Genomic DNA, 27,264 nt, shown 5'->3' with positions numbered 1-27,264 from the left:
ATACCAGTTTATGCACCAGATCATCAAGCAAGAGACCATTGTAGTCAGCTTCTGGGTCTGCAGATACTATTGGGCATATTCAACCAAAGGTCTCTTTACTTGCTTTCAGTCCTCATGTTGGGGCTGTCATGCCCAAATCTAACCCAAATCCAAGCAGGGTCTCAAGAATGTGTCTTTACTGCACAGTTTGCATGTTTTCTCAGGTACTAGATCTGTTCTTGTCCACACATAGCAACCTCTGGCTTGAGATAAGAGAGAATTTCAACCTGAGACATCTGGCAGGGGGATGTGGGAGTGGGATACGAGCAGTTAATGTGCAAGTGACAGTAACAGTCAAATTATTTGTGCTGTGAAGATGCTTATCTATTCTATTTGATGCTGCTGATCCACAAACACTGTGTTGCTTCGGGGTTGCTGAGCTAGACTAATACAGAAGAATGTAAATTATAGATAACTAAAGCCAGTACTGAAGCAGAGAGAAGCCCTCAGGCTGGTATCCTGTGCGCAGTGCAGCCGTGTCATGAGAGAAATCATTTCAGTGCAAAGAGCGCTACAGTGGCTTTCCATGATTCCCCCGGTAGGCCAGCATGTTGTCCTTTGGTTCAGTGCGAAATAACATAAAGCAATTCTTTGTAGAACTCTTTACAAAGAATCATGGAACACATCTCTTCCTCCCCTCCCCAAGTTGAGTGACTGTGGACTGCCAATGTTCCAGGTGATGAAATGGAGATAAATAGGCCTAAACGCTTACTAAATTATCATTTTAATGTTCATTTGATGAATGGCACATCTACATATCATGGGCATTTAAACTGCAAATAAATTTACTTAAATGGAAATTAATTCCCCACCCCCAAGCCTTATGTAGGTTGTTTTTGTGTTTGTTAAATTATTAGCTTTTTTGTACTTTTATTGGACGTACATTTTCGTTGTAAGGAGAAATAGAAGTGTATGTGGACAATACAGCTGTAATCTTGTATTCCCCAAAGAGGGAACTGTACCTGATAAAGATTTAACAGTTTCAATTGGAAGTGAAACTGTAACATTTTAAAATACTTTTTTTAGAAGAATATTTCTGATGTAGAGCCATTTATGCAAAATAAAACATGAACTCCTGCAGACAAGACACATTCTATATAGTGAAATTTGAGCACTGAAGGGTTAAACCATACAGCACTTTTTCATTTAGAATAGCAGGCAGATGTAAGTATGTTGTGTTACCATGGTAATCAGGGCTATAGTCTTAAAGAAGTTACAAAGACAGAGTCAGATGTAACGGTAAAAAAACAGTGATTTTCCTAGGCTGTGCCTTGTTTTGGATGGAAATGCTGGCTCATGCAGTGTTGAGAGTGATCTCATTGGTTCACATCACAATCCTCCCTCTCATTGCGCGCTCTCTCTCTCCCCTTCTCTCTTTTTTCTTCAGAATGGTAACACTGCCTTAGCTATTGCAAGGCGTCTGGGATATATCTCAGTGGTCGATACGCTGAAGGTTGTAACGGAGGAGATTACTACCACTACAACTGTGAGTTGCAGATGCATTAAAATGTCTCTCTTCATTATTCAGAATGTTGTCTTTCTTTTCTTCCCTCGGACTCTCCATGTATCTCTTTCCTTTTTTTGTTTTCTGGTTTTAGCCCCCCCTTTCTGTTGGATTTTTGCAAAAGTGCTGCTACAGTGCTTTCAGTATATCTTTTAAGCATGTGGAAGTGTGTGCAACACAACAGGCTTCACTGAGCTAGGTAACAAAATCTACGTGCATACAGATGGAAAACAACTACTCAAAAGCAGAGTAAAACTTTTTTCTAGATATGGGTCTGAGCTGCAAACCCAAACTTTCCAGAAGTTTGTGCATTGTTGTTAGATCCTGTCCTGTTTCGCTGTTTCTCTTTCCACCTCTCCATTTCAGTCTGTCCTTACATTTCCACACTTTTGACACCTACTGAGGCTCAACCATTGCAGCACACCACAGAAAGCTTCTTAGCATTTGGACTGTACCAGCCATGGGCTGGTGCCAAGCTTAATGATGCTCGCTAGATGGCTCTGAATCACATCAATCATCTTTTTACTCAAGTCACTTTCAGTTCAAATAGATCCCGTTTTTCCAAAATATGGAAGAATCTTTCCTTATGTGCTTGGTCCTCTCAGTCCTCCTCACTCTTGGTAGTTTGTATTTTGACTTTGGAATTTGCAAGTAGTATGTGCGGAACTTCAGCCATGTGGTACTGTTGCTTTAAGCCAGGAAAAACTGATATATTCTGACACTCTGAGAGGGGAATGTTTTCTCTTCTTGGACCTTTACCTCCCATGTACAAATGTTTTAGCAGGTAGGAAGGGAGAACATTAGAAATAGTGCATCATTTAAGAAATTAATTTTAATTTAAATTTTCATTACTGCATTTTATCTTGAAGTACTGTTTTAAGATCATGCTCCTTTTTTTCTTGTTTTCTTTTTAATGCAAGAAAGATTAGCAGTTTGGAAAACCTATTAGATCTAGATGTCGTTTAGGAGCTCGGAGCCATAAAAATGCACAGATTACTTGAGAGATGCCACTGCTCAATCAGGGAGGGGGTTAGAGGAAGGGAAGAAATCCAAAGTCTCTTGTAAGGAAATGGGAAGCTAATTTGTCATATGCTGATAGCAAGTCCCACTGATATTAACCAAGGAAGATGGAATAAAAGTAACATGGCATCAGGTTACAAATAGAGTGAGCCATGATTTATTAATGACCTGCAAAGATCACACTGAGTCAGGTTTGGACAAGGAATTCCAGCAAATTCCAGAAGTCTCGTAATAAAGAGTGTATGTTTTTGCTGTTGTTTATTTCATGTTCTTGTTTAATCATATAGCACATCACACCTGTACGTGCATAAACAAATATGTATCTATTCAGATATCTAGAAAAATCTAGGTAAAATTCTTTGAGAAACTTTAGCTCTTTTCAAAAGTATATTTTTTTAGCCTCAAATGACACCTTTGCTGTTCACTGTGCTGTGTCCTGGCACACTTTTTCCATTTATGCCTGATGCATGTTGTAACTTCCTTTCTGTCATACATTGTGTTGCACTGTGGAACCTTGTACCTTGTCATATGTAAATATTAGATGCTTTTTAATAATAGGGATTATACTATGAAAAGACACCTGTGAGTTATTTACTTTGGGTAAATGTTTCTTTAAACTTTGAGGGTAATGGAGTTTTCTGCCAGATACCAGATGCTTGGGGTTTAGGGCTGAATCAAATACTGAACCTTACTTGCATAGTTGACCTTTAATGCTTGCATATAAGAGAAATCTGAAATTTTGAACTGTGTCTGTGTACAAAGCACTGCTTTTAAAAGTCAGATGGGAACCCTCGATAAACTCAGCAGATTTTTCAGCTCTGAATTTGTCTGAATCCTGTACCTTAGGGATATATAGAATATAAACCTCTGGTGGTGGTGTTCACGGTGGGGAATGTTGATTAAACATGATTTAGAACAAGTCCTAAAAAGGAGGGAAAATAACAGGCACTCACAGGCATTCCCTGCAGTAAAGTTCTCCAGGTGGTGGGGTTGGTGTTGCCAAACCAGAACACAGCATTTAGCACTGAAAAAAAGGTGCTGTCACCATAGCTACTTCATTCTCTAGGGTTGTAGCTGAGTGATGCATGGAGGATGTTAGACAGGCTGATGCTTTATTGATATTCAAGTCACTGGCATTTGAAACAAGGAAAATATCTCCAGTGCCAAAGCCTTTGGTCTAACTTTGAACAAAATTTCCTCTTCCTTGCATTAGTGTTTTTATTAGTGGAGCCACGTGAATGTAAAACAATAGAGAGACTAAAGTGCATTTACTTTTACTCACAGATTAGAGCTGAATAGGAAATAAATCAGAATAAGCTAGGCTTTCAAAGGTTTGCTATGCAATTGAGTTTTGGGGTATTTATACAAACAGGCATAGTCTTCCTGTGGACAAATGAATATGTGAGGAGCTTTGAGGTTGTTTACAGTATACTGCTGTTAAGTAATCGCTGAATGTACATATATGTTTATATATCTGAATTATTCTATGCCACCAGATGAAAATCTGGCCTTACAATGAAAGTCTTAAATACAGAAGCCTAAAGCACATAATTGAATTCTCTGTGGCGCTAAACAGTAGGGAGTTTGAGAAATATACATTGAGCAGTTTTCAAAGTGGGGCTAGATATGGATTTTAAATGTTGAGGATATTTGACATTTCTAATGTGCCTATCTATTAAAAAAATTCTAGTATTGTATGAAAAGTTCATTGAAAAACAGTAATTCTCAACTTCTGTTGGAATTGATGTAGAATTAATGATTCTTGCTGAGTTCAGCGTTCCAGAGATGGCATTGCGGAATTTTTGTTCTTCTGAAACATGCGTGTGCGTGTGTACACATGCACACTCTCTTGATTCTGTTTTCCAAACTTTGTTTCAATTGTTAAATTATGTAATAATTTTCTCTGACTGAAGGGAAAATCAGGAAGTAAATAAAATATCATTACTTCTCTGTAAATAAATAATAATGTCTCAGCGCCTTAGCCAGAGACTAGATTGTTATTATATAGGGGCCTGTAAAATCCTAATTTATGAATAAATTGATATAATGATAAATAAACCTTAGTTACTAGGGTCTACGGATCTAAGTTAATAGAAAGACAATATACAATGTACTTCTATACCTGTAGCTTGTGGACTAGAGTGTTGTAGCATCCTTTCACTTCTGTGTTCTTCTAATCAAATGGATTTTGTACATAAGCTAAGGTTGGGAACCAATTTTCTTAAATAAATTTTGGTCATAAAGCAGACGTACAAAAAGTAGCATTTGTGACTCCTAGGCAGACACCTTCTTTCCTCTTTCTTCAGAATTTGGTCACCTCCTTCCTTAGTCTTTTTTCCCTGACTTTTCAGTTATTTTACGTGGGGAACATGTGAACTGGTAATAAAGATTTTGCAGTACACTTTGTGTAGATAAAATTGCAATGCCAATGCCAACTACAATGCCAGTCAGTCGGTACTCACGTACAGTGCTTTCCACTTCACTTGAAAAATATACAGCCCCCTCCACCTGGGTTTATTTCTTTAGCCTGCTGTCAGTGATCTTTTTTTTTAAATTTACGATGTATTTGTTAACTTACTGCTATATTGTTGAAGAGACGAGGTCAGTGTCACCTGAACGATAGCATCCTCCCCATCTGTTGTCACTGGCTTTGTTACCCTACCGCTGCCTGACATTTCTGTCTGAGGAAAGCCATGGGAATGCAGGGGGGGAAAGTCAGACATGTTGGTGGAGGCATTCAGTGAATATAGACTAATTTTCAAAACAGAACGTGCAACAGAAATAATTAATTGTCTTGAATCGTGGGTAAGAGTGAATTTAGGAGGCCTAATTGGGATTGCCATTTGAAGCAAAGGGCGTTGTTCTTTCCATGTACCTCAGGAGGGTGAATTGAAAACTGCTGTTACAGTTAAATTTATTCAAAAAATGTAAAGCAGACTTTTAAAAAAAATTTCCAAAGTAATCACACTGTTGTTAACTTTGTTAATTATTAAAGTGCAGTACTTTATAATAGTCAAGAATTCTATCTTTGTTGGTTGTTAGAGAAGTATAAAACAGAATTGGGAAATACCTAGTAAGTTTTGTGCAACAAAAACTGCTGTTGACTTCACTGCTTGATATCAGTGGGCACTTTCCCAAAAGCATATTGCATAAGGGACTCAGGATTTGGCTGACATTAATTATCCCTCGGATTGTATGCTCTTTCACTGCTTCTGCATGTAATGTTAATTTATGCTTGATAGATACCATCCACAATAGGGAGTGAAGTACTACCTCAGTGGGAGTTTCGCAAGACACATGGCCTCCTGACATTATTCTCCATGCCAAAGGGGCACATCTGCTCCTACATACCTTAAAGGGCGATGTGTTGAATCCCCTCCATAGCTCCCCAGTTCAGCTGACTGGCTGCAGCTCTGGGTGGAGCCAGGGAAATACTTATTTTTCTGTTGTGACTAATGCTGTTCTGATCACTGCTCTTTTTTAAGTCCTTGGCATTTTGTTTCCTGTATCGTAACACACTGAATAGTTTCCTGCAGGCAACTTTTTCACACCTTGCACTTCCTACAATTTCTCTCATTATGTTCTTCATCTCCTTCTCCAGTGTGATGCTAAAAGGACATCCTCATTCTTGATTCAGTACCTCTGAACATCATCTGTTTCTTCCTTGAAGTCACTTATGAAGATAAAATCATATTAAAAAAAAAAAATCTTCCAGTGTTGTTCTACTCTATACTCCTCTATACTCTCACGCTTAAACAGTGTCCTCCCAGCAGTCCTCCATCCATACTTGCCTTTTGTATCACAATATTTTAAGCTTTTAGGGGCACAAAATATATCAGAACATTCAAATAACATTTTTTCCCCTGTATATGTGATGTATATGTGATTTGGGGGAATATACATGATTTACGAAAAGGATATCATTAATATGCAGTGTAGTCGCTTGGGGGGGGCAAGAAATGTTTTAAGTGATCTGTGTAAATGCTTCACATCTTTTTTTAGTTTAAAAATTTCACATCATTCATAACTTCATTTCCAAATGCTTTACGATTTAATAATTTCCATATGCCACATACAACTTTCTGAAGCTCTTCTGTAGACATTACCTAATTCATTTTAAAATCATCTTGGAAACATTGAGCTGAATTGTTCTACATGCACCATTTATAAATAAATTTGCTGAGAGCCTTCTTTTCTTTTCTTTCATTCCTCTGACCAGTTTATTAGCTTTATTTTTTTTGTACTTCTCTGCCAGAATAATTGTTACCTTATACAGCACTGAAAATAGGAGCTTCTGGAGTAAAGATGAAAAATAAAAGTTAGGGGAAGGGGAAACACATTATAAAATGTTTCAGCAGATCCCACTGCTGTTGCTGTTGAAAATATACTGCTGTAAACTGTGCTGCTTCTTTTGGTGTTTAACTAGAGGATTGATGTTTCTGTCTTTGCAGACTGTAACAGAGAAGCACAAGCTAAATGTACCTGAGACAATGACTGAGGTCCTCGATGTTTCAGATGAAGAAGGTGAGCAACTTTGCTAAGTTCCCATTCCATATCACTTATGTGACCTGTAATATAGGCTCAAGATAGCTGCTTAAGTACTTTGACATCTTCATTTTGCAGTGCTTGAAATGAAGTTCTATGTAATGGCCTTTTTTTAACGATGTAGTCATTATGGCATTTAAATAAAGATGCCAAAGTTGACTGAACCCAAAGTCCTGGACCCCACCTCTTTTTCAGAAAAATCTTATCTGAACCAAATCAACAAATGAGAACATTTCCTGATTTCAGATTTTAAAAATTAAATGTAAAGCTGTCCCAAAGCTGGTTTTGACCCTCCCATAAAGAGGAATTTGAGCAGTAAATTTTTTGGAACAATGCCACCTATTTCAGATGCGTATATCTAGGGGTTCTGCCTAATTGGAAACATGTGTGTAAGAAGATGCATAAGGTGGAAGGTGAGGGGACTGTTCTCTTGAGGGAGCTTTCGGCACATGCAAATCACAGATACATACGGTATGACAAAGTAACAACATGCTAATAAGTTTGGCACTTTGGTTTCAGAGTCTATTATGTGTACAGACAGGAGGCATATGTTATACCACTTAGCTAAGTCCCAAGAAAATTTCTATGAACTTCGAGAGGAACTGAGGAAGTACTGTGGTTTTATACAGCACAGAATTAAGGACACAGCTTAAAAACATCCCTTTCTGAAAGTTCACAAATGACTTCTTACAAATTTTAATCACAATGGCATCTGATAAATAGAAACACATTTGCAAGAATTTTCTAAGTTCTTTTTTACTCTTGGAAATGTTAATTAATATTACAGTATCTTACATATGCCATTTAATGGTTATTATTTCATGTAAATTATTTGTAGAGTGACTAATTTTAAGAAGTCCTAGGAATTTAGGAAGACAGGTTACAGAGTTGGGTTTTTTTCCTATTACAAAGAACACAAATGCACTTGTGGTTCTAAGTGGTACTGGAAGTTAATGGCATTCATGTTCCTAAACTGCTTGTATTACTTTTTGAAATGGGATTTATGCTGATAAATGAGTTACACTCTTGAGAAAATATGAAGTTTAGGCTCCAGATACAACTTTTTTTAGTGCTGCTTGCAAAGCTGCAAGCAAAAGCAAACAAGTGTGATTCGAAACAAATTATTTTCTGCTGCATCGTGATCAGTGAAATTATTTCTCTCAGGCATGTTTTCGCTACACTTTCTCTGTTTGAAAAACATTCAACTACTTGTGTAATTACTGTGATAAATGGCCTTTAAATTGCTTTCAGCCTTATGTTCACTTTGTTGAATTTTCTCCCAATCTTTTGAACTACCATGTAACCATCTTTAAATCCATGAAGCCTGGTATGTCTTTCTGCTTCTACAGGATTAATACAGGGTATTCCTTTTTCTCAAACCAATTTATATGTTGTACAGCCTTTAAACATTCTGATGATGAACGCTTCAGCGATGGTGAAGCATATAGTGGCACAGGTGCTCTTAGCAGAAGTTCATGGAGTAAGACTTAAAAACTTCCTCTTTTTGTTTAACTTGGAGTGTTTGTTTTATTTTTTGTGTTGAAGCAACGTGAATATGCTTAATCTGGGTGCCTAACACTGCTCCTTTTCATTACTTTTGAAGTGTGACTGGGCGTGGGTTTCCTGAAAGGGGGGAGGAAGAAGGGAAGCCAGAAAACCCAAGATTTATAACCTGTATCTTGAATATGTTGGCAGAACTTACTGTGGCAATCCAGCATGACTAATGCTCTCCAGTGCTTTGAATTAACATTCTCTGCTTTCTATTACCATCTGACACCTACTGTTTGTCAATAGGCAGCAGATACGACATGGGTGCTCTGGCACGTTGCTGCTCAAGTCTCAGGACTGAGCACCCATACTGAAAGTGCCTCTGTGATCCTGCTGCAGGTTGCTAAGCAGGTTGGTGACAGTTAAAGCACTTCATGCCGTTGTCCTTGTAAAATCTGTTTCTACAGGCAAAGCATTCAGGATGTTGCGAAAATTCTTAACACGGATGGTACTTGTCACAGGAACTTAAAATTGCTGGGGGCAGGAAGACTGCAAAACTTCCTTAATAAAGAGGATGAACCTTTTAGTGATGGTGTAGTCTTTATAAGAGGCTAGCAGTAAGGTTTCTGTAATGCTGTGTTCTTAGCTGCTTTAAAGTGACACAATATGTTCTGAAATAAATTAACGTGACATGGTAAACCTGCCCGTTATAAAGTTGAACACAAGAAGAGTACTTCAGCAAGTAAGTATTTCAGGTCCCATTGTAGAGCTTGTTCATCACTGGTGATAAGCATTTTGCATTTTGCCTGGGAAGCAGTTATATTGCATAATTGTATGTTATTATGTTAATAGTATAGTACTGATATTCCTCAAACAAATTCAAGTGCAACCTCCAGTCTTAGCAGTAGAAAATAAAGGACCATATAATCTATTAAATAGCTCAGCTTGGTATGTAAGGTCCTGCTCTGTGCAGCCTATTTTAAAATATTTCGAATGGACTGAGAGTCCCACTAATCCTTCTTTCATTTTCATACAGCATTTTTATGTTTAGCAATTGTACTGTTATTCAGAATTCTTTACCTTTTACTGTACCTGAAAAAAAAAATCTTTCCTTTGAACAGAACCAGATTATTATTTTTTTTTAAATTGCATTTTATTTTTTAATTAGGTTACTGATTTTTAGATGATAAATATCAGAGTTAAGTACAGAAGCAGGTGTGTGTTGTCAGGGAAAGAGAAATACCCATGCCAGTAACAGACTAGATGAAATTGGATTCATAAGTTTTGTGCAAGGATCAAGGAAGAAGTGAAAAAAAAGGAAACTTCATAGGCTAGCAAAAACATGATTATAGAGAAATCCTACTTCACCTGCTGTGTAATCCTGTTATGTGGTCCTACATGTAGCAGATGTTCTATGGCATTAGTAAGTATATCCTGCTTTGTGACCATCAGGGCCAAAGATGTATCAGCACAGTTTTATTAAGTGGTTTATTCATACACCACAGAAATACACACATGCGCATGTGTGTTACTGCTACTTCCTCTGTTTGTACTGTAGTCTACCATGAAGACCATTTAAGGTTAATTATCCGTTGTTACTTGCTTAGCACTGTGCACAGTGCAGATGTAATACAATTACTGTTCAGAAGGTGATGGCCTGATCTTGCAAAAAAGATTAAGAAGTGCTTCTCCTTAAGGATGGGGCATTACACTACAGATTCCCACAGGCCTAGCTCTTAAGCAGTGTGATTTCTGAAACCCATGTCCATGCCAGCAGAAATGCTTTAAAGTGTGGATAGAGTTGTACTGAAAAAACTGTGCATTTTTATCATTGTATTTGGCTTAGCTGTTCCTATCGCTACAAAGTTTAGTCCCTTTAAAACTGTTGCCACAAAAGAAACGATTTGCACCTGAGGGATCCGGCAGTAAAGAGCAGTTACTGTAAAGCATCTTGTGAAATGTATTGTAGTGACAACTACAGAATTAGTCAAGTTAAGCACAAGCAGATGTTTCTGTTAGGGCTGAGTTAGTGTGGACACACAGGAAAATCTAGAAAAGGAGGCAAGAACCTTTTTTTTATTCTGCCATATGTTAATATTGTATTGAGGAGCATATTGCTGCTCCTCTGTACTCATTCCATGTGTTATTTTTGTGGCGAAAGAGCCGTACAAACTGCTGAAGGTTTATTTTTGTGACTCCCCTCTGAGATAGTACAGTCACTATAGTGCTGTACATAGAGGATACAAGACCAACCACTAAAACAGGTTGTCAAAGAGCTATCGTTTGTGTCTGTTTGGGCCTCTTAATCTCCTACTCTGTTTTTAGTCCAGTTAATTTTCAAAAGCTCTGGTTTCACTGTCTCTTTGAGACTGTTCTGGCTGCTGCAAGAAGTTGTCGTAGCTCTAACCACACTTTCCCACATCCTCCATTATGTCAGCACAAACGTTTCAACGTATGGTGAACCAGTCCGGAGAAATGATCTGTCTGAAAATTAATCTCTTTGTTCTGACAAGTTATTTTTCGGCCAGACTACTTTTGCAGGCAGAAGGGAATAGAAAGGCTGAAGTAGAAGGTGAGACACCATTGTCAGAAGTAGCATGCCCCTCAGAAGGCTACCATAAAGGTCATTTCACACCGCACAGTAATTAATGCTGATGTTTCAACTGCGGAGAAGCGATAGATAAATGTTGAGCGAACAATCATGTGCAGATAGTCAGTGGAGTCTCAAAAATCAGTTGGAATCACAATATCCAAAGAACAAAAAGCATCTCTTTCAAGAGGGATGCTTGTCTAAAAATTGCTGAAGAGTCAGCCCTATGCCTGGTTGAGACACAAGGTGATGTTGTTGGCTTATTTTTTTTAAACTTTGTGTTTCTTTAAAAAAAATTGCAAATAATTAAGTCATCTTAAAAAGAAGGTGATTAGGACATTGAATTTGCTGAAGTTTTTCTAAAAATGGAAACAGCGTCATCACATGTCCTTAAATAATTTATGAAATAAATTATGCATTAATGCCTACATACAATAATGGCCCAGTGTGAGACTGTTGCTTTTTTCCTCTCACAGAGTTGCTCATTTTTCTCCTTTTTAGTTTTAAAGCTTACTCAAAATTGGGATACTACGTCATTCAAACATACTCACAATAATAGTATGTGTGTAAAAGTGGGGTTTGCTATCCCTTCATCAATGTGCATCAGTGACAAGGTGGAATATCTGTGAACAACTGCATCACTTAAGGACATAAAAAAATGTGATTGTAGATTCCAGAAAGCACTTCACAGATAATCCATACCTGATTACCTCAGATTTCTGATTAAAAAGAAAAAATCCTTTTTGTTATTGAAAAAAGTTGTTTTCAGTGTAGACAATTTTTTCCAGTGTAGAGAAACTATCAACAAAGAGAACTTTCAAACTGCTTAGTAAGTCTGGTTCAGATGTATGCTCACAAAGGACTGAGAAGTTACTAATTTACAGACAGACACTCCAGTAGGGTTCAGGAATTTGTTTCTGCCACTGTTGATTCCTAAATGACTCTGTGGAAGTCACTCCAATTATCTCAGTCTTTCAGTTATAGAATGTGATAATGATAAGCTGCTTTGCCTGGTGTGTTGGGAGCTGTGAAGAAAATGTCACATATATCTGTTTATCTACCTTTGTAACTGCTTGCCTGGAACTAACTGGCCACCTAGTTATTGTTATGAATGTTGTTGTTATTAAATGATAATGTGCACTGGTACCCACGAATATTCTCTTGTCGAAGTGTATCGCTTCATATTTGTGGTAACTGCAGCTTGCACTTTGATAAGCATACTGAATTCCTTAATAGTATCTATAACAGCAGTAAACAGTGTTAAAATATGACAGTGAATTTACTGAGTGCCTCTACACACAGCCTTAGAGTACATTAATAGTATGGCATAGATGTGAAAAATGAGCAGTTAAGTCTGGGCAGAATTCATTGCTGTTGTACATGCACATAATTCCACTGAAGTAGTGGCTTAATTAGTTGGAAGACTTGAGGAATAACTTCCCTTAATTAAACTTGGAACTTAAAGTTGCAGCCAGTAACTGTTCTTGGTTAGACTTAAGGAAGTTGCTGCTGCTGCATGTTAAAACACTGTAAATTCAGGGTAACATCACTGAATTAATTCACACTCTAAATTAAGTGTCTTATAACCAGTAGTATAAAATGTAGGCTAAAGTTTGTCGATTTACAGAAGTAAATCAAAAGCTATGTGTTGAAAATTTAACTGAAACTTTCTTTAACAAAAAGAAATCTGTACTCAGAAAGAAATAGCTGGTGAATAAGACTTGATTCTTAAAACTTTACTTATGATAACCTGCCAATGTCTGCCTCCCATTTCCTAGAAATTTGTATTCTTTAGATGCCCCGTAAGGTTTGTTATGCAAAGAGTTTCTTGCTGGTATGTTTTAACATGGTCATCCAAGATGAAGGAAGATTCTTCTCTGGAAAGTTGCTTTTGTTTACATGGTATTGTTGAGATTACTTATATTTTCTTTTTTGCTTTTGCCTGAGCAAAATTTGGATTTTTTTTTTTTCTTCTAAGTGCCAGATGTGCAAATGCAACAGGAAATCTGAAAATTGGCTGCCCCTTTTTTTTTATTTTTTCTTGTCAACACAAAAGGTTCCCAATATAATGGTTAGCTGCTCAGTTTTTCTCTTACAACTTTATTGACATTGTTGCTAGGAATCTGGAAAAAAAAGTTATAATGAAGTCTTACTTGGATTTTTTCATTGAAATCTTTCACAGAGAAGATAGCTTTTTTTTTTTTTTTTTTCAAATATCTGGTATTGTCATTGGAAATAAATTATTTTTGTTGGAGTAGAATTGCAAAAGATTGCTCACTTGTCAACATATTAATAATGAAAAATAGGAGATTGTCATTAGGTTGCAAAAATTTTGGCAAAAGTTTTAAAAAAGCTGCTGTATTTCATTTGCATCAGTATTGTCAAAAAGTGGAATTGACCAGATTAGCAATAATAAATGATGTCAGTGATGTGTAGACATGACCCAAACTACAGACACAAATTTGTTAGTGCAAAGAAGGGATAATGCATGGGCATGACCAGGAGACACTACTGTATTTACTTCTACATTATTTCTTAAATTGTTACTTTATGAGCAATGTTGCACACTGAAATATTTTCTTCAGAGATTGAAATTATAGGCGGGACCTGCAAGACCCTGTTCATTGAAGTAAATAATAACCAGCATGTTAAAAAGGGGAAATGTATTTTTGACTAGTCTTATCCATCTGATCTAAATCTGTCTTCAAAGTTACTGGGTATTATTCCCACTCATGATTGATAAAACCTGGTTGCTTTTACATTTACATTAACGTTAATTAGCTGAAGATTCTATGGTTGCTGACAGTACTTACAGATATTTTGTAGTCAAAGTGCGCTCTCCCAATCAGAGGAGCATTTCCCATTCTGTGGGCAGCAGATGTCTTGGGCTATTGTTCCCTGGAACAATGTGGCTGTGAAGGATGACTTGTGTGTCAGTACATAACATTTTACAAATATTTTTAAAAGTGCTACATAAGAGAGTGGTACTTGCCATGTGAATTTCAGAAAGGCAAAATTAGTAAATACTTCGTATCCTTGGGAAGAAGGAAAAGACTTTTTCCCCCTCTTTTCACTTTAATGCATGCAGAGTCTTGGTCAGCAGGTTTGTTGGGAGTCACAGATACCTGTACTAGACCAAGCTTTCCTTCCTTAGTGCCCAATGTGTTTCATATTGTGAGGTAAATTCGTATTTCATAGGAAGCGTTTACCAGGTTTAGGGGGAATTTTCCTCTTCCATCAGAACACTGCTTTCTTCTCATGAAACAAAAAACTAAATCAGTTCTCCATCAGTTTCCCCAGTATATTCTTTTAATGTCATTTCCTGCCCAGAATTCCTTGTGGGATATGCTTTATTGCTTCTCTTGATACTATACAGAGAACTCATTCAAGTCCCAGTTTTGACTGGACATGGTTTAGTAGCCCCACCACACCTGAGACTTTTCAGCATGCCAGTTAGTCTCAATGACCTTCCGAGGCTTTTGTGGCTCAGGGAGGTAGGGATAGTTTTTTGTGGTCCAATTCTAAAAAGGCAGTGCTTTTATTCTTTGTTATCTAGATCCAACATAACAACTTTATAAATACCATAGTAGCCACCTGTGAAACACTGGAATTAATTTTGCAGCAGGTTAACTTGCAAGAAAACAAAATCAAGGCGTCTTCCCCTACCTGCAGAACCTGGAGGGTAGACATACAGGTTTTTTTCTTTTCATTTGCTTTACCTTCAATCTTTCTGCAAATGCTGCACTCAGCTACTAATAGCTGACATGATGATTCATGTTAAGTCATGTATCAACCCTGCATGAAACCACACATGAAAGCCTGCTTTCCTGACTGGCTAAAAAGAAATAAATTAAAAGCATTAGCCAAAGTGTAATTCAGGGAAACTTCTAGTGTGTGTGTGCCATTAAATAGAGGATTGAATTTAAGGAGGTGAAGCTGTCCAAGGAAAGTGTCAGATAAACTCTGTATTATACATTCCTTTAAATATGCTTCAGGACTTACATATTCCATAAAAATTGTGCTTGCCATAGCTGTCCCTTCTCCATCTGTTACTTTTAAGGAGCAGCACTTATGTGGGGAGCTGTAGACTTATCTGCATGCTGTAGAGAAAACAATAATTTTGGCAAACTCACATAACTGTATCTGGCTTTAAAAACATCTATTAAAAGCAATTTCTGGCAGTTTCTATCACAGCTCTCTTTTTTTTTTTTTTTAACTTTTGCATATATTTTCTCTATGTTTAGTGAGAAACAATTCCAGAGCGATTCTCATACAATTCTCATACAATACAAACAGTAATTGTATTTTGCAAGTCACTTATTTAGCAGGACAAATATAGGGAAGGTAGGAACTGCCTTTGTTGAGGCTTCCCTAAACGAGTTGACTCTGTAGATGCATATCCAGAATGCTGTGGTGAAAATTTTAAACCTGCTTACTTGATCAAACATTTGCATAGCTCCCTGATATCAGAGGATAATTTCTGAAAAAAAGCTAGTCTGTTTTAGAAATGTTAATGAAACACTTCGCTAAGCAGAGAATTGCATGTGGCTGAGTGCTTCAAAGCTACTGTCTTGTAAATGTTACTTTGCATTTAAAACACATTCTTGATTTCAAAGTGGTTCGTGATTGTTTCTTGATTTAATCACTTACATAGGTAGGACATACCACTCCCTAGGTCTTCAGTTTTGATGGTTTGGTAAAATCCTGTGTATTTAGTCAAACTGTCTCTGAAGGAGCAGATATGTAGTCTCAGCATGTGGCCCGTTTCTCTTAGTAGTCCATTAAACAATTTATAATGCTCAAAACCTGTGTTCAAACATGTGAAATCATCAGCATCAAAATTAGCTTTTCATTTACTCTGTACTACTCAGAGTAAGGCAAATATTTCCTGTCATGAGTGGCCAGTCAGATCTGCCCACGTGCTTCCCTTCCTGCTAATAGGTATCTTATACATTAGCAATTGAGATCCATTGCTATATTTGGATATTATGGGTACATGATACACAGAAATACTGAAGTCAGCATAAAAAGCAAAAAAAAAAAAAAAAAAAAGAGGAGCAGGCCAGTAAGAGTCATCATACAAATACTGCTGTGTAGCGTTCGCTACATATCAAGGTGCCACGCTTAGATCACTGGTCGGCCCGGACCAGGGAAAGAGACAGATAACACACACAGTGTGAGCGCCAACTTCCCCCTTTTATTGCGCAGTTAATTCCTTTTATACTAACAAGGGGAGGCGGGATTACAGATACGTCATAGGGCTGCGACTAACCCTCCGTCTTTCCGTGACATCGCGAGATCTTCCGAACGCCGAACCCTACACTGCTGATTTGAGCAAAAAGTTAATTAGTTGTGGATTTTTGCGAGTTGGTTGGTTGGCTCTATTTTAATGCAGACTTTGGAAACAGTTCTGTGTGGCTTTGACAGTGACTGGCAATGGAGTTTACTCTTGCTCCCCAGTCTAGAGGCAGGCAGAAAAAACCCCAGGTAGCTGCATTTTAAAAGATCTTAGGGAAAGTTCGCATTCATGCTTTGTCCATTTTTTGCCTGCCTAACTAACCACACCATCACTGGGTATGGGCAGCTCCGACTGCTCCTCGTAGGCTAAACTGCAGGCTGCCTCCTTCGTGGTTGTGTGAGGCTCCCTCAGAGTCCTGTGAAGCTCTGCAGAATGATGCCAATGCTGCTATTTTAATTCAGTTTCTGTGGCAGCAGTGTCTTAAAGGTTCAGGGTCTTCTGAGTCAGTGAGAACTAGCTGTTTGTTTTTTCTGGAGTGCCTCTACAGCACAAAACAGCAGGGTGGAAATGTTCCTCAGCTAGTGTCCCCTGTGTTGCACATCATGGTGCAGAATTGTGCGGGGATGCCTGCTCAGGTCAGCTGCATGGCACTGCTGTTAGCAGTGCATTTTCCCAGATGCTTATGTTTAATGTCTGTCTTTTTCACCTCTCCATTCTGTTTTCATCTTTTCTTTCCCTCTCTTGGATCCAACCCTGCAAAGTGCTGGGTCTCCAGTTTTGCAGAAGAGGCCACTTGATTTAATAGTTCTTGTAGGTGGCCAACACCTCATAGAAATGTTTAGCACCTTGTTTAGCAGGCCCATATCTCCTTCTCATTTTTTCCTAGTAACAGGCCTGGAACCTGCTAAACGTAGGCTGTCTTTGTGACCCCTTCTCCCTGCAACCTGGCCCTTGCCAGTCCCACCCTTTGTATCTATCTTCTTGCTTCAAGCGATCTCTCTCATTTTTTTTACTATCCCCCTTCTGAGGAGAAAAGAAAAATCCCCAAGTCTTGCAAACCTGTACAAAATGTATGCTTTTGGTGGGTATCGAATCTTGTTCCAGGGCATTAGTTTGGCCACTGGAAACAGATTAATGAACTAACCAGACTTTTGCTGAGAGTGCAGTGGGACCACGATGCTTTGTGTGTTTTGCTCTGGAAAAGCTACCCGTCATATTGGGAGTTACTTGCACTCTGCAAAGAAAAAATAATAGCAGCGGCAAGTTCAGGGACTCAGCTATTGGCCACTTTTTGTTTAAATATAAACAGATTCCTAGGTTTAGGGGTTTAATTTTTTAAAAAAAAAATTTTATTTTTTTTACTTCTTGTTCCTGTGTCCTTACCAGTAAAACCCCTGTGTTTCTTTTAAGAGAGTTCAGGTACTTGATACTTCCTTCTAGGGCATTCTATTTCCTTTCACACCTGCCCTAAAGAAGATGATGTTACTCAGAAATGCAGATTTGGACAAAATTTTTAGAGATATTTGGAAGAGGGGCAGTAGTAGTTACGAGGCCAAGGCTCAATAGGAATGTTTTAATTGGGGCACAGTGCAAGGTCACCCAGTATTTTGTAGTGTGTTTTCCCCTGTCAAGTAAACCCCTGAAAGTGCGTTGGTGTCGCTGAAGAAAGGAAGGTGTTCTTTCAAGTAAACAGAAGAAAAATCACTAAGTGGGTAACTCATTGAAATCCACCTGTAAGTTCATAGACTGCCAGTGCAAATCATGGAGCATCAACGTCAAGGGCTGTATTTGTCATGAACTGCGTAGTAAGTGGTGAAAACGTTACTGTCGTTAACCTAATGGGGGGAATATGATGGGAGATTAATCTTTTCTAACATGATTAAAAAGGATAATTTCTTCTACCGCCACAAAACTACCCATCTGGTAAGATTTGCTGTGTAAAGAAGCTCGTGGTCAGCTGAATACGTAATTTCTTCTCAGCAGATGACATGTCTGTGTACGTTTGAATTAACCGAGACTCAGGAATGTAGCTGTCTTAGATCTTTTAATGACAACACAATATTACTGGCAGGATGAGTGAGTGCTTGTTACACTCAGACTGATTCGCTTTGCGTATGTGCAGTTGCCCTGCAAAGCAGGAATTAAGACACTCAGGTAACCACAAATGTATGAAATGTTACATTGCTACACAATCATTTAGATTTAAATACATATTTTTTTCTCTTCACATACTAGGAGGCACTACTTGTTTTGGGAGTTCATCTCGTTAAGGAAAGATGGAAGGGCGCAAGGGGTTGGTGGGGAGTGACTTCAACTTCTAGGTCACTCACTCAAGACTAGTATGCTAGCAAGTAAGCTGTGTTACCAACGGATGAATGTTCTGAAGACATTGTGAAATGTTCATGGATACTGTTTGCAGATGTTCACATGAAACAGCTAGTGTTACTTAGACCCATTATTGACAACTCTTAGATGAGAGGCCAAAGCTTGAAATAAGAGTAGAGTTTGGATTTTTTTTTAAAGGATGTGGGTGTGATGAAAGTGGTGAAGATTTTGCCTTTGTTTCTATTATAGAAGGAATGTCTGGCGTGATTATAAGTATCTAGTTTATTTGAAATATAACTTGAAATTCCTTTTACTGTTTGATTAACAGCATTGCCTTAATATCTTCCAAGTTTCACTTAGCCCCGTGCTTTACAATGTGACATTCCCAGGAAACAGGAGGCATCATCTGTCAGAAGACGGGAAACATGCAACGATTAAATGCATTTTATTGTTTTCTGTGAAACTGTGCCCAGTTTCTCCCTCTTCATGTGGGCAGATGGAATTTTCAAGAGCTTTTGTTGTTATACTGAAAAGATTTAGGCCTCATTTTTACTTATAATATTTGTGTATACAAAAAAAATCTTAAAACCCCAAAAGATTACTTAGTTTTAGATGACAAATTATGAATTATTTATTTATTAGCTGAAACATCAAGCTAGAAAAACTAGCTTGATTTGTTTCATGAAAAGAAATAGAAATATTTTTTCCTTTACTAGTGAGCATGACTCCTATAGCTTGCAATACCAATAACTTTTTGTGGGGGGTGAGGGAGAGATGCTTTACCAGAAACAGCAGCAGTAGCAGTAATTGGGTTTTGTGATTTCTGCTTTATTAAGATTTCAAATTACACAAGTGGCAACTGTCCTGGTGCCCAAATGAATTCTGTTTGAAACAGTACGGATACCACTTACCTAACCTTTACAATCCTTCGTGTTTCTCAGCATATCAGGGTGAATTACTGCAGCTGGAATGTGTAGCCCCTTGAAGACTGTTACTGTGTAACAGCTGCAGTCTCCATGTAACTGAGCTTCAGGTTCTTGTTGTTTGCCCCTGCAGCTTAGAAAATGAGAAAGTTTGAAGGTATCAGTGGCCTATGGTCATGTTGTGCGGTTCTGTGGGCCACACCAAGCTTCTGGCAGGCTCATGCAGTAGTAATTAACCATTGGGAAGGTGACTGAAATCTCCAGGCAGAAACTGTGGAGAGAAACCATGTTGCAAACGGGAATGAAAAGAAACATCTACATGTTGCTTGGCAATGTAATCTGTTTTGTTAGTCTGGGGGGGAAAAGCAAACTGTGACTTCATATAGACAGAATTTCCTGGGGAAAATAATTTTGGATTGAAAAAAAAATTAAACCTTGTTATTCAGAGTATATGCAAAAGGCTTACTATGTCAGATAGCCAATGATCATTTAGGCTTTGATTCATGATTAATTACTTTTCTGATTAATGATCATTGCCATCTATGCATGTGAGCTTATTTCCAGTTTCTGGATATTGCCATGTTTTAGAAAAAAAGAATTTTTTTGCTGATCACACAATGATGTTGGAACATGGGTGAGACAGCCTCATATGATGTGGAGTTTGGACAATGGAGAGTTTAAATTAGGATTTGCAACTATCAGGCATAAGGCCACAGAAAACACCTTTTCAGCTGAAAACACATAGTTTACAGTCAAGTAAGTAGTTATATTTAATCATAAACTGCCAGGCTGTGATACAGTGTAGCTGTGACCAGAGCGCTAAAATGGATAAAGGAACAGAGAGACCATGCTTTAGAGAGCAGCAAAGAAATTTGCCTCTTACCAGTATGTGCAACAGCAAAAATTAGATTAAATCTAATTGATTAATCACCTTGATTTCAATTTTTATTTTTTTCCAAAGTCCTGCTTGATGTGCCAGTTTCATTAAATACATTAATTGCTTGTGGTTTGCAGTGTTTCCTGAGTGGAAAATGCCTTCATGTTTATTGTGCCATCCAGCTGTTAGATCCCAACATGTAAATGAAATCAAACTTGTGTGTGCTTATCTCTGTCCCTTCTGTGATTGGTTTAAAGGTGATGACACAATGACAGGAGATGGAGGAGAGTACCTTAGGCCAGAAGACCTCAGAGAACTAGGAGATGACTCCTTACCAAGCAGCCAGTTCTTAGATGGTATGAACTACCTAAGGTACAGCTTGGAAGGAGGACGATCTGACAGGTATTTGCCTGGACATGTATCTTTTCTCACGATAATTCTGCACGCATTTTGTTATACATGTTTGAAATCCCTTTCTCGGGGTCTTTCACTCAAGGGAGACATGGGATGCACTTGTCAAACATTTCTTTATTAGGGATGCCAGTGTGGCAGTCACCACTTTGTAGGACCTGTCCAGAAATGAGTACATTTGGCACTAATACTGTACTCGGAGTCTAATGAAGAATTTGTTTGTGATTCTTATTTGGTTCTTTAGAAGACATAGCTTGCTTTATTGTCTCTGCAGTCAGGCAAAGGAAGAAGCGTATGGCTGTCTATGGAAAGGGTTTATGAATCATCCCCATCGCCTCCTGTCGTGAGTCAGGCGATGGGTGGATAGGTGGACAGGGTGTTTCAGCGTTAGGTGAGCTGACTTTTTAGAGAAGCTTGCTGGCTATAGATATAAGAAAAAGAGCAATGGACCTGGTCATCCTGCATTGGATTAGCAGTGAATGTATTGTCAGTAAGCACATTGACTCTTTCTGTTTCATCATGGTTGAATTAGCAGGAAAGAGAAGCATTTCCTTCTACTGGCATAGCACTGTATTTATGTTGTAAATAAAAAAACCCAAACCATTAGAAAAAAGAAGGTGTGTGCAGTCCAGAAAACTTACTCATTTGCTTATATCTAACAAGTTGAATTTAACCCTAGATGTATTTGTGGAATAATAATGCCTGCAACTTTAATTTTTTTTTTTAATTATTTTATTTTAGCAATGTCACTATAGTCTACAAAAAATATGGAGTTCCCTTTTCAAAATGAGAGCCTTTACTAGTGAGCAGAAGTGTAGGCTCAAACTGGCAAGTTAACACCCACAGTTCTAGTTTAGAATAGGCTACCCGGGCATTCCTGTTTGAAAATGACAATGTCTAGTGTAAATCAGTAATGTCTCCAGACTTACTGCCTTTAGAATTGGGATTCACTAAAGGGAAAAAAGAAAAAAGTTGAGATCTTGGCAACAGAAGGAATTTTTAACCTACCTCATTTTCCAGTCTTGGTTGTTATTCTGGCAGCATTTCTGAAGCTCAGTGAAATCAGTAGGATCCATTCTGTTTACTTCAGTAGGCTATGAATTGCTCCTGGAACAAAAGATGCCAGGAAACAGTTTGGTTTGCCTCACAGCATGTGTAAATCCCTCATCATTCAGGTCTTATAAGCTTGGAGTCTTTGTTGGTTTTTAGACAGCTCCAGTGAATCCACTGAAAACAAAGTGACTGTGTGGCTTTTTAAGTCTGAGAGGATGTTTATGAACTACATCAGAATGCTTAAAAATCAAAACCTTTTATCACGCGCTTTCAATGGTACAAAGTTTTGGGTTTTTTTTATTTTAAGATGTTTTATAGAAATGATTGTGCAGGCAAGTGTTAAGCTAGTTTCTGCTCCCATTTAGAATATTTTAGCTTTTAAATACTGTCAGTGGATTTCAGTAGAAATTTACTGGCATGTAATTGATGTGTTTATTTTGTGTTGTATGAAAATTATTTCACATCCTGTATCAAGCATGAATATATTGAAATGAAGCAAAATTATAAAGGGAGAAAGAATGAAAGAAAAAAGTACATCTTTCTAACTCCATGGTCTCATTTTCTGTCACTGTCAGGTTACTGGTTGTAAGAATTTTCACAGAGACTGCTTAAATTATTTTGCTTTTGCTGTAATGTGATTTTCATTGCATTAAACTGACTTTGGTTTTTCAAGAAATTCAGTAAAGCAAAATAGTATTAGCAGTCTAGACTCATGTTATCTTATGCATTAAACAATTTGATTTAAAAACATATCTCTTTCTTTTGTAACCATCTTCCCTGTTTATTTTATTTCTCTCTCCCCTTCATTCTTTTTCATATGCTTTCATTAGCACCATGCCCAGGTAGGTATTACATAGCATGAAAACATGTTGTCTCTCTATCCTTTTATGGCACCTGTCTCTGTTCATCCATTTTGGAGGCCTGCTGTATGCCGGAAAGTTGTTTTGGAGAACCAAATGAACGACGCTGCTGTTGAGATATAGTCTCAAATTAGTATGATACATAGTGGTGAATATTGATCCAACAGTACCCTCTGTCTAGAAAGGTCATAGTATGACATAGCCACTGTCCTACAGAAACTTCCCTGATTCCTGTACAAATACTGTTAGCAAGCATCAGGAAAACTGCACTAGATCACAACAGCTGGTAGCTGTCTTTCTGTCACCATGCTGCCCGGGAGGTTAGCTGTCTTCCTTCTCTGTGTGGCGAAACAGTGGTAGAATAAAAATTAAAGAGAATGGACTACACTAGCTGGATTCACCCTCTGGATATTGAGAGCCAGAACTGATTTGGGCCATATCAGATCACCACTATTTGAAAAGACCCCATTTGATTTTCAATCCCTTCCACCTTGCTGATCTATGACAAGTGTGACGAAGCCTTTCGGTCTTTAAATAGAGAGATGTTTTCAAGGCTGATTGATGCAGTTTTCAATGATACCAGGTTCTTTTCCCAGCTTCTGAAACAACATACACTTCCTGCAACAAGAGATACACTCAGCTGGACTAGAGATTGCTAGAGGTCTGTCTAGGCTGGCAAGTGGATGTGTACTGCAACATGGCCTCCCAGTCATCCAGATTAGAAACTTGGCTAGAGTGTGCTGCTCTTACTTTCTGGATACCACCTGGGCTTTATTCAGGGCTTAGAAGAGGTGGGTGACACATGCCCGTGCATTACCTAACACAGGCAAGAGGCACTCTTACGTTCAGGAGCTTTGTAGCGTTCCTGGGTTCCACAGTTCAGTCTCTAGGGCTGAGTAGAGCGCTATTGACCCCACAACCCCTAGATTTGGAAAGAATCTGTATGTAGACATTAGTTTTGTTGTTTAGTTGTCTCTGTGTTTTAGGTGTTTGGTTTTTTTTTACAGGATTCCTGAAGACTTATTACAATAATAAACAATAAGTTCTGTTCAGTGCCACTACACTTCTGTAACTGGACTGTTGTTTCAGTCAGTACCTTTATTTCTAAGTCGCAGAAGTACAGACCTTTTAACTACTGGTTTGCTCTTCATTAAGCTGGTACAGCACACAGAAGAGGGGCTGTGTCATCTGAACACTAGTTTTGAAATGAAGTGTAGTGGGAAATCTAGACTTCTAATTTACTGCAGACCTCAGTCATGCTTGTGCATACCTTGCCTGTAGATAAAGTCCATACCCTCAACCTATTGGATATTTACTGGAGCTTATGTACAGGTACTACATAGTGGAAATGTACTGAGATACAGTAGCGGTGCCGGGTACTTGCAGGAGAATATGGACAAAATCACCATACAGATAACCAGTCAAATCTAGTACATACTTCCTTTCATTCAGTATCTATCAAGGACATGACATTAGCTGAATAGCAGAACCTACAACTTGGATGGTGAACCTCTTACAAGCATTGCATGGCACAGCGAAGCTGTTCTGAAAGTGTCAAACATTGAAATGAATAAAGGATAATGACGGCAAATGGGGTCTGCCACTGAGGCTTATTTTTCAACCAAAGAACAAATGTTCACTGAAGTACTCTTGTTAGGAACAAGCAAGGTGTACTCTGCCTACCCAATTCACACTAAAATATGTAACCAAAATACTCTTCAGTCAAGATTCCCTTTCATAATTTTTTTCTGAAATATTATATGCAGACAGTTAGGGTAAACTTCTGTCCCTATTGAAATTTAGTTGGTTGTTTTAATGGAATCGGAATTTTATTCCAAAAATGCATAATTCCAATAATACCAGCCTTACATGTCTCACCTTTTCCACTTGTCTGGGTGAAAGACATTTCATTACATGTAACAGAGATTATTTATTATTGGATTGTTTTTTTCTCAAGACTTTCCTAAGGCTGATACTTGCATAATACCTATCTTTGCTTTCAGTTTTGTACAATCCACCTAGTATGCTAAATAGGCCACTGGTATAAGTCAGTGATCAGTAGCATTGATTATTCTTCAATGTCATGTATTTCTAAGAAAAATAAAATAACCACTTGCTTCTGAAAATGGATCAAAAAAATTATTGAGTGAATGTAGCTATTGTTAAAGAAGGCTGACTGGTCTGAATCAGAAATCCACAAGATCTGCATTTAAAGCACTTGAATCTCATGTCCATAATGTACACGTCTTTTTTATTGCTAACTACTGAAAATGAATTATCCCTTAAAAGTCTGCATATCTAGATAAACGGCCTATTGTTCTGATCCAGTGTGTTAGTCATTATGAGTACTACTCATGGATGTGTAAGCCGTGAAAAAAAACATGCTTCTTTTAGTTATATGTACTATATTCCTCAAGATGCAGAACAATATCACAGAGTACATGTGTAACATCTGAAGGTGGTTGATCTGGTTTTAAAAATCACTACTGTAATACTGCTGCTAGTAAATATTTAAAGGACAAAACTAGTGGTATTTGGTAGCAGAAACCCCATTTACCTCAATATGTCCTTCTGTGGTGTCTTATTTGTCTTTTTTTGCTTTTTGCTGCAGTTACATTCTGAGCCAGTGCTTGGAAGCAGCTTATTTACTGCCTTGCATCTCTCATTGCTACAGCAACCAGTTTTTTTGTAGAGCTGTGTGTACTTACAAAGAAAACAGTGCTCACATTTGGACTGCCTCTCTAAAGATGCTGTTGGCATACAGAGGAAGAATTTTGTTTTACACAGGAGCTTGCGGCTGGCCACAATTCACCTTGCTGTGTGTACCTTCCAGGGGACAATATCAAGCTTACTTATTTACAGTTTTAAGGGGAGAGAGAGTAGATCATGACAAAGCTTCAGGAAGTCATTTCAGCTTTTCTTCAGATGTTAGCATTCTGGTTTTCCATAGTGGTTTGCTTGTGTGATGTAGCAGAAGAGAGAAATTCTCCAAAGTGCCATACTTAAAAGAAATTTATGCCCTTTATTATAAGGAAACTGTCAGGCCACAAAGCCAATTACAAAGTATTCATGAGTATAAAATGAACTGTCACCTAGATCAGTCTCTAGGTTCTGCATTTTGAAGTAAATAATTCAGTCAAAAGACTTTGTGGCCCTTGGTCAGAAAGGTAGCATAACACAGATCTGTAAAGCTGTTTTCCCCCCTGTGACTATTATCTACTCCCCCTGGAAGCTGCATCATATTGCTAATAGCACGCTTTTTTCATTCTCCCACTCGATCTATCATGACACCTTTACAACATCATCTGTACTGCTGATATATTGCTATGGCATCCAACCAACCTACCAGCCTGCGATCCTTCAGTTCAGACAGGTCCCACACATTGAGCCATGCCTCCTACCTGAGGGACAGTGCCATGATTGATGATACGGTTGTAATCCCCAGCCAGCAGGTAAGCAAATTCTCTTAAGTTCACTTATTGGTTGGATAAATACAGAAATATAAAAAGATTGCAGTTTAGATTGTACTAGTGATACCATGTCGTGTGTGCTGCTTTGTTTATTTTAATATAAATCTCTCATTTTTATTGATATTTTATAGCCTATTATGCTGTGCAATATTAAACGCTATTCCATAATAAATGGATAAGCTGTGTGAATATAGTACAGGGACGGTCTTTATCATGTTCTCCATTTTAACTGATCTTTGAGTGGTGCTAACAGCCATTGGGCTAAATATTCAGGTGATCTAATGAACTCAAGGCCATTGCCCTCAAAGATACTATCCTGAAGCATGTTTGTAGTTAAAAAAAAAAAAAAAAAGATTTAGGAAATGCCACTTTGGTAAATCACAGCATTCATTTCACTGGGACCACTAACATATGATTACTTTGAGCAAGTACAAAATATTACAATAAGGGGTTTCTAATATCTTAACACAATCATTACTCCTTTGTTTTCTTTTTTAAAAAGGTTTAAATGCTTTAGGCACTACTATGCAAAATATATCTTCTTATTGTTTGGTTGTTAAACTGATTTTATTGTAGTAAAAAGGAGGGTTTTTTGCTTACCAAGGTAACAACTCTGGCCAAAGAAGCTGAAAGGAATTCATACCGCTTAAGCTGGGGCCCTGAAAACTTGGACAATGTGGCTCTTTCTTCCAGCCCTATTCATTCAGGGTGAGTGTATCAATTAGCATTATACCAAAAAAAGAGAAACAGAGTACCTGGAGTGGCAGCAGCTTCAACTAATGCTTAATGAGGAGTTACTTTTTAATTCATTGCGTCCTAGAGCTGTCAATAAATTATTATGATTTCTTAAGCTCTGACAGTCAAGCAAGCCTGAGTACTAAGACTAGCCACTGAGAGCATTGCAAGTCAGTGAGCTTTCA

The 27,264-nt window shown here is 37.9% G+C and overlaps 1 protein-coding gene across 27 annotated transcripts in view; it reads left to right on the top strand.

Moving 5' to 3' along the window:
- The window catches only part of ANK2 (ankyrin 2), a 381,291-nt gene that overhangs the window by 290,986 nt on the left and 63,041 nt on the right, over positions 1-27,264 (top strand). For 17 of the 27 annotated variants that reach the window (XM_075037862.1, XM_075037854.1, XM_075037847.1 and 14 more), the window contains 5 exons: positions 1,427-1,525; positions 7,015-7,087; positions 20,808-20,952; positions 26,224-26,326; positions 26,949-27,052. In XM_075037862.1, coding sequence (XP_074893963.1) covers positions 1,427-1,525; positions 7,015-7,087; positions 20,808-20,952; positions 26,224-26,326; positions 26,949-27,052 — 524 coding nt within the window. Of the gene's footprint in view, positions 1-1,426; positions 1,526-7,014; positions 7,088-8,507; positions 8,589-20,807; positions 20,953-26,223; positions 26,327-26,948; positions 27,053-27,264 lie in introns of all 27 variants that reach the window. The other 10 variants (XM_075037668.1, XM_075037696.1, XM_075037705.1 and 7 more) reach the window with 1 other exon arrangement.

The sequence above is a fragment of the Buteo buteo genome, chromosome 1, assembly GCF_964188355.1.
Source record: "Buteo buteo chromosome 1, bButBut1.hap1.1, whole genome shotgun sequence".
Classification (NCBI taxonomy): Eukaryota; Metazoa; Chordata; class Aves; order Accipitriformes; family Accipitridae; genus Buteo; species Buteo buteo.
This window is presented reverse-complemented; position numbering and strand designations above follow the sequence as displayed.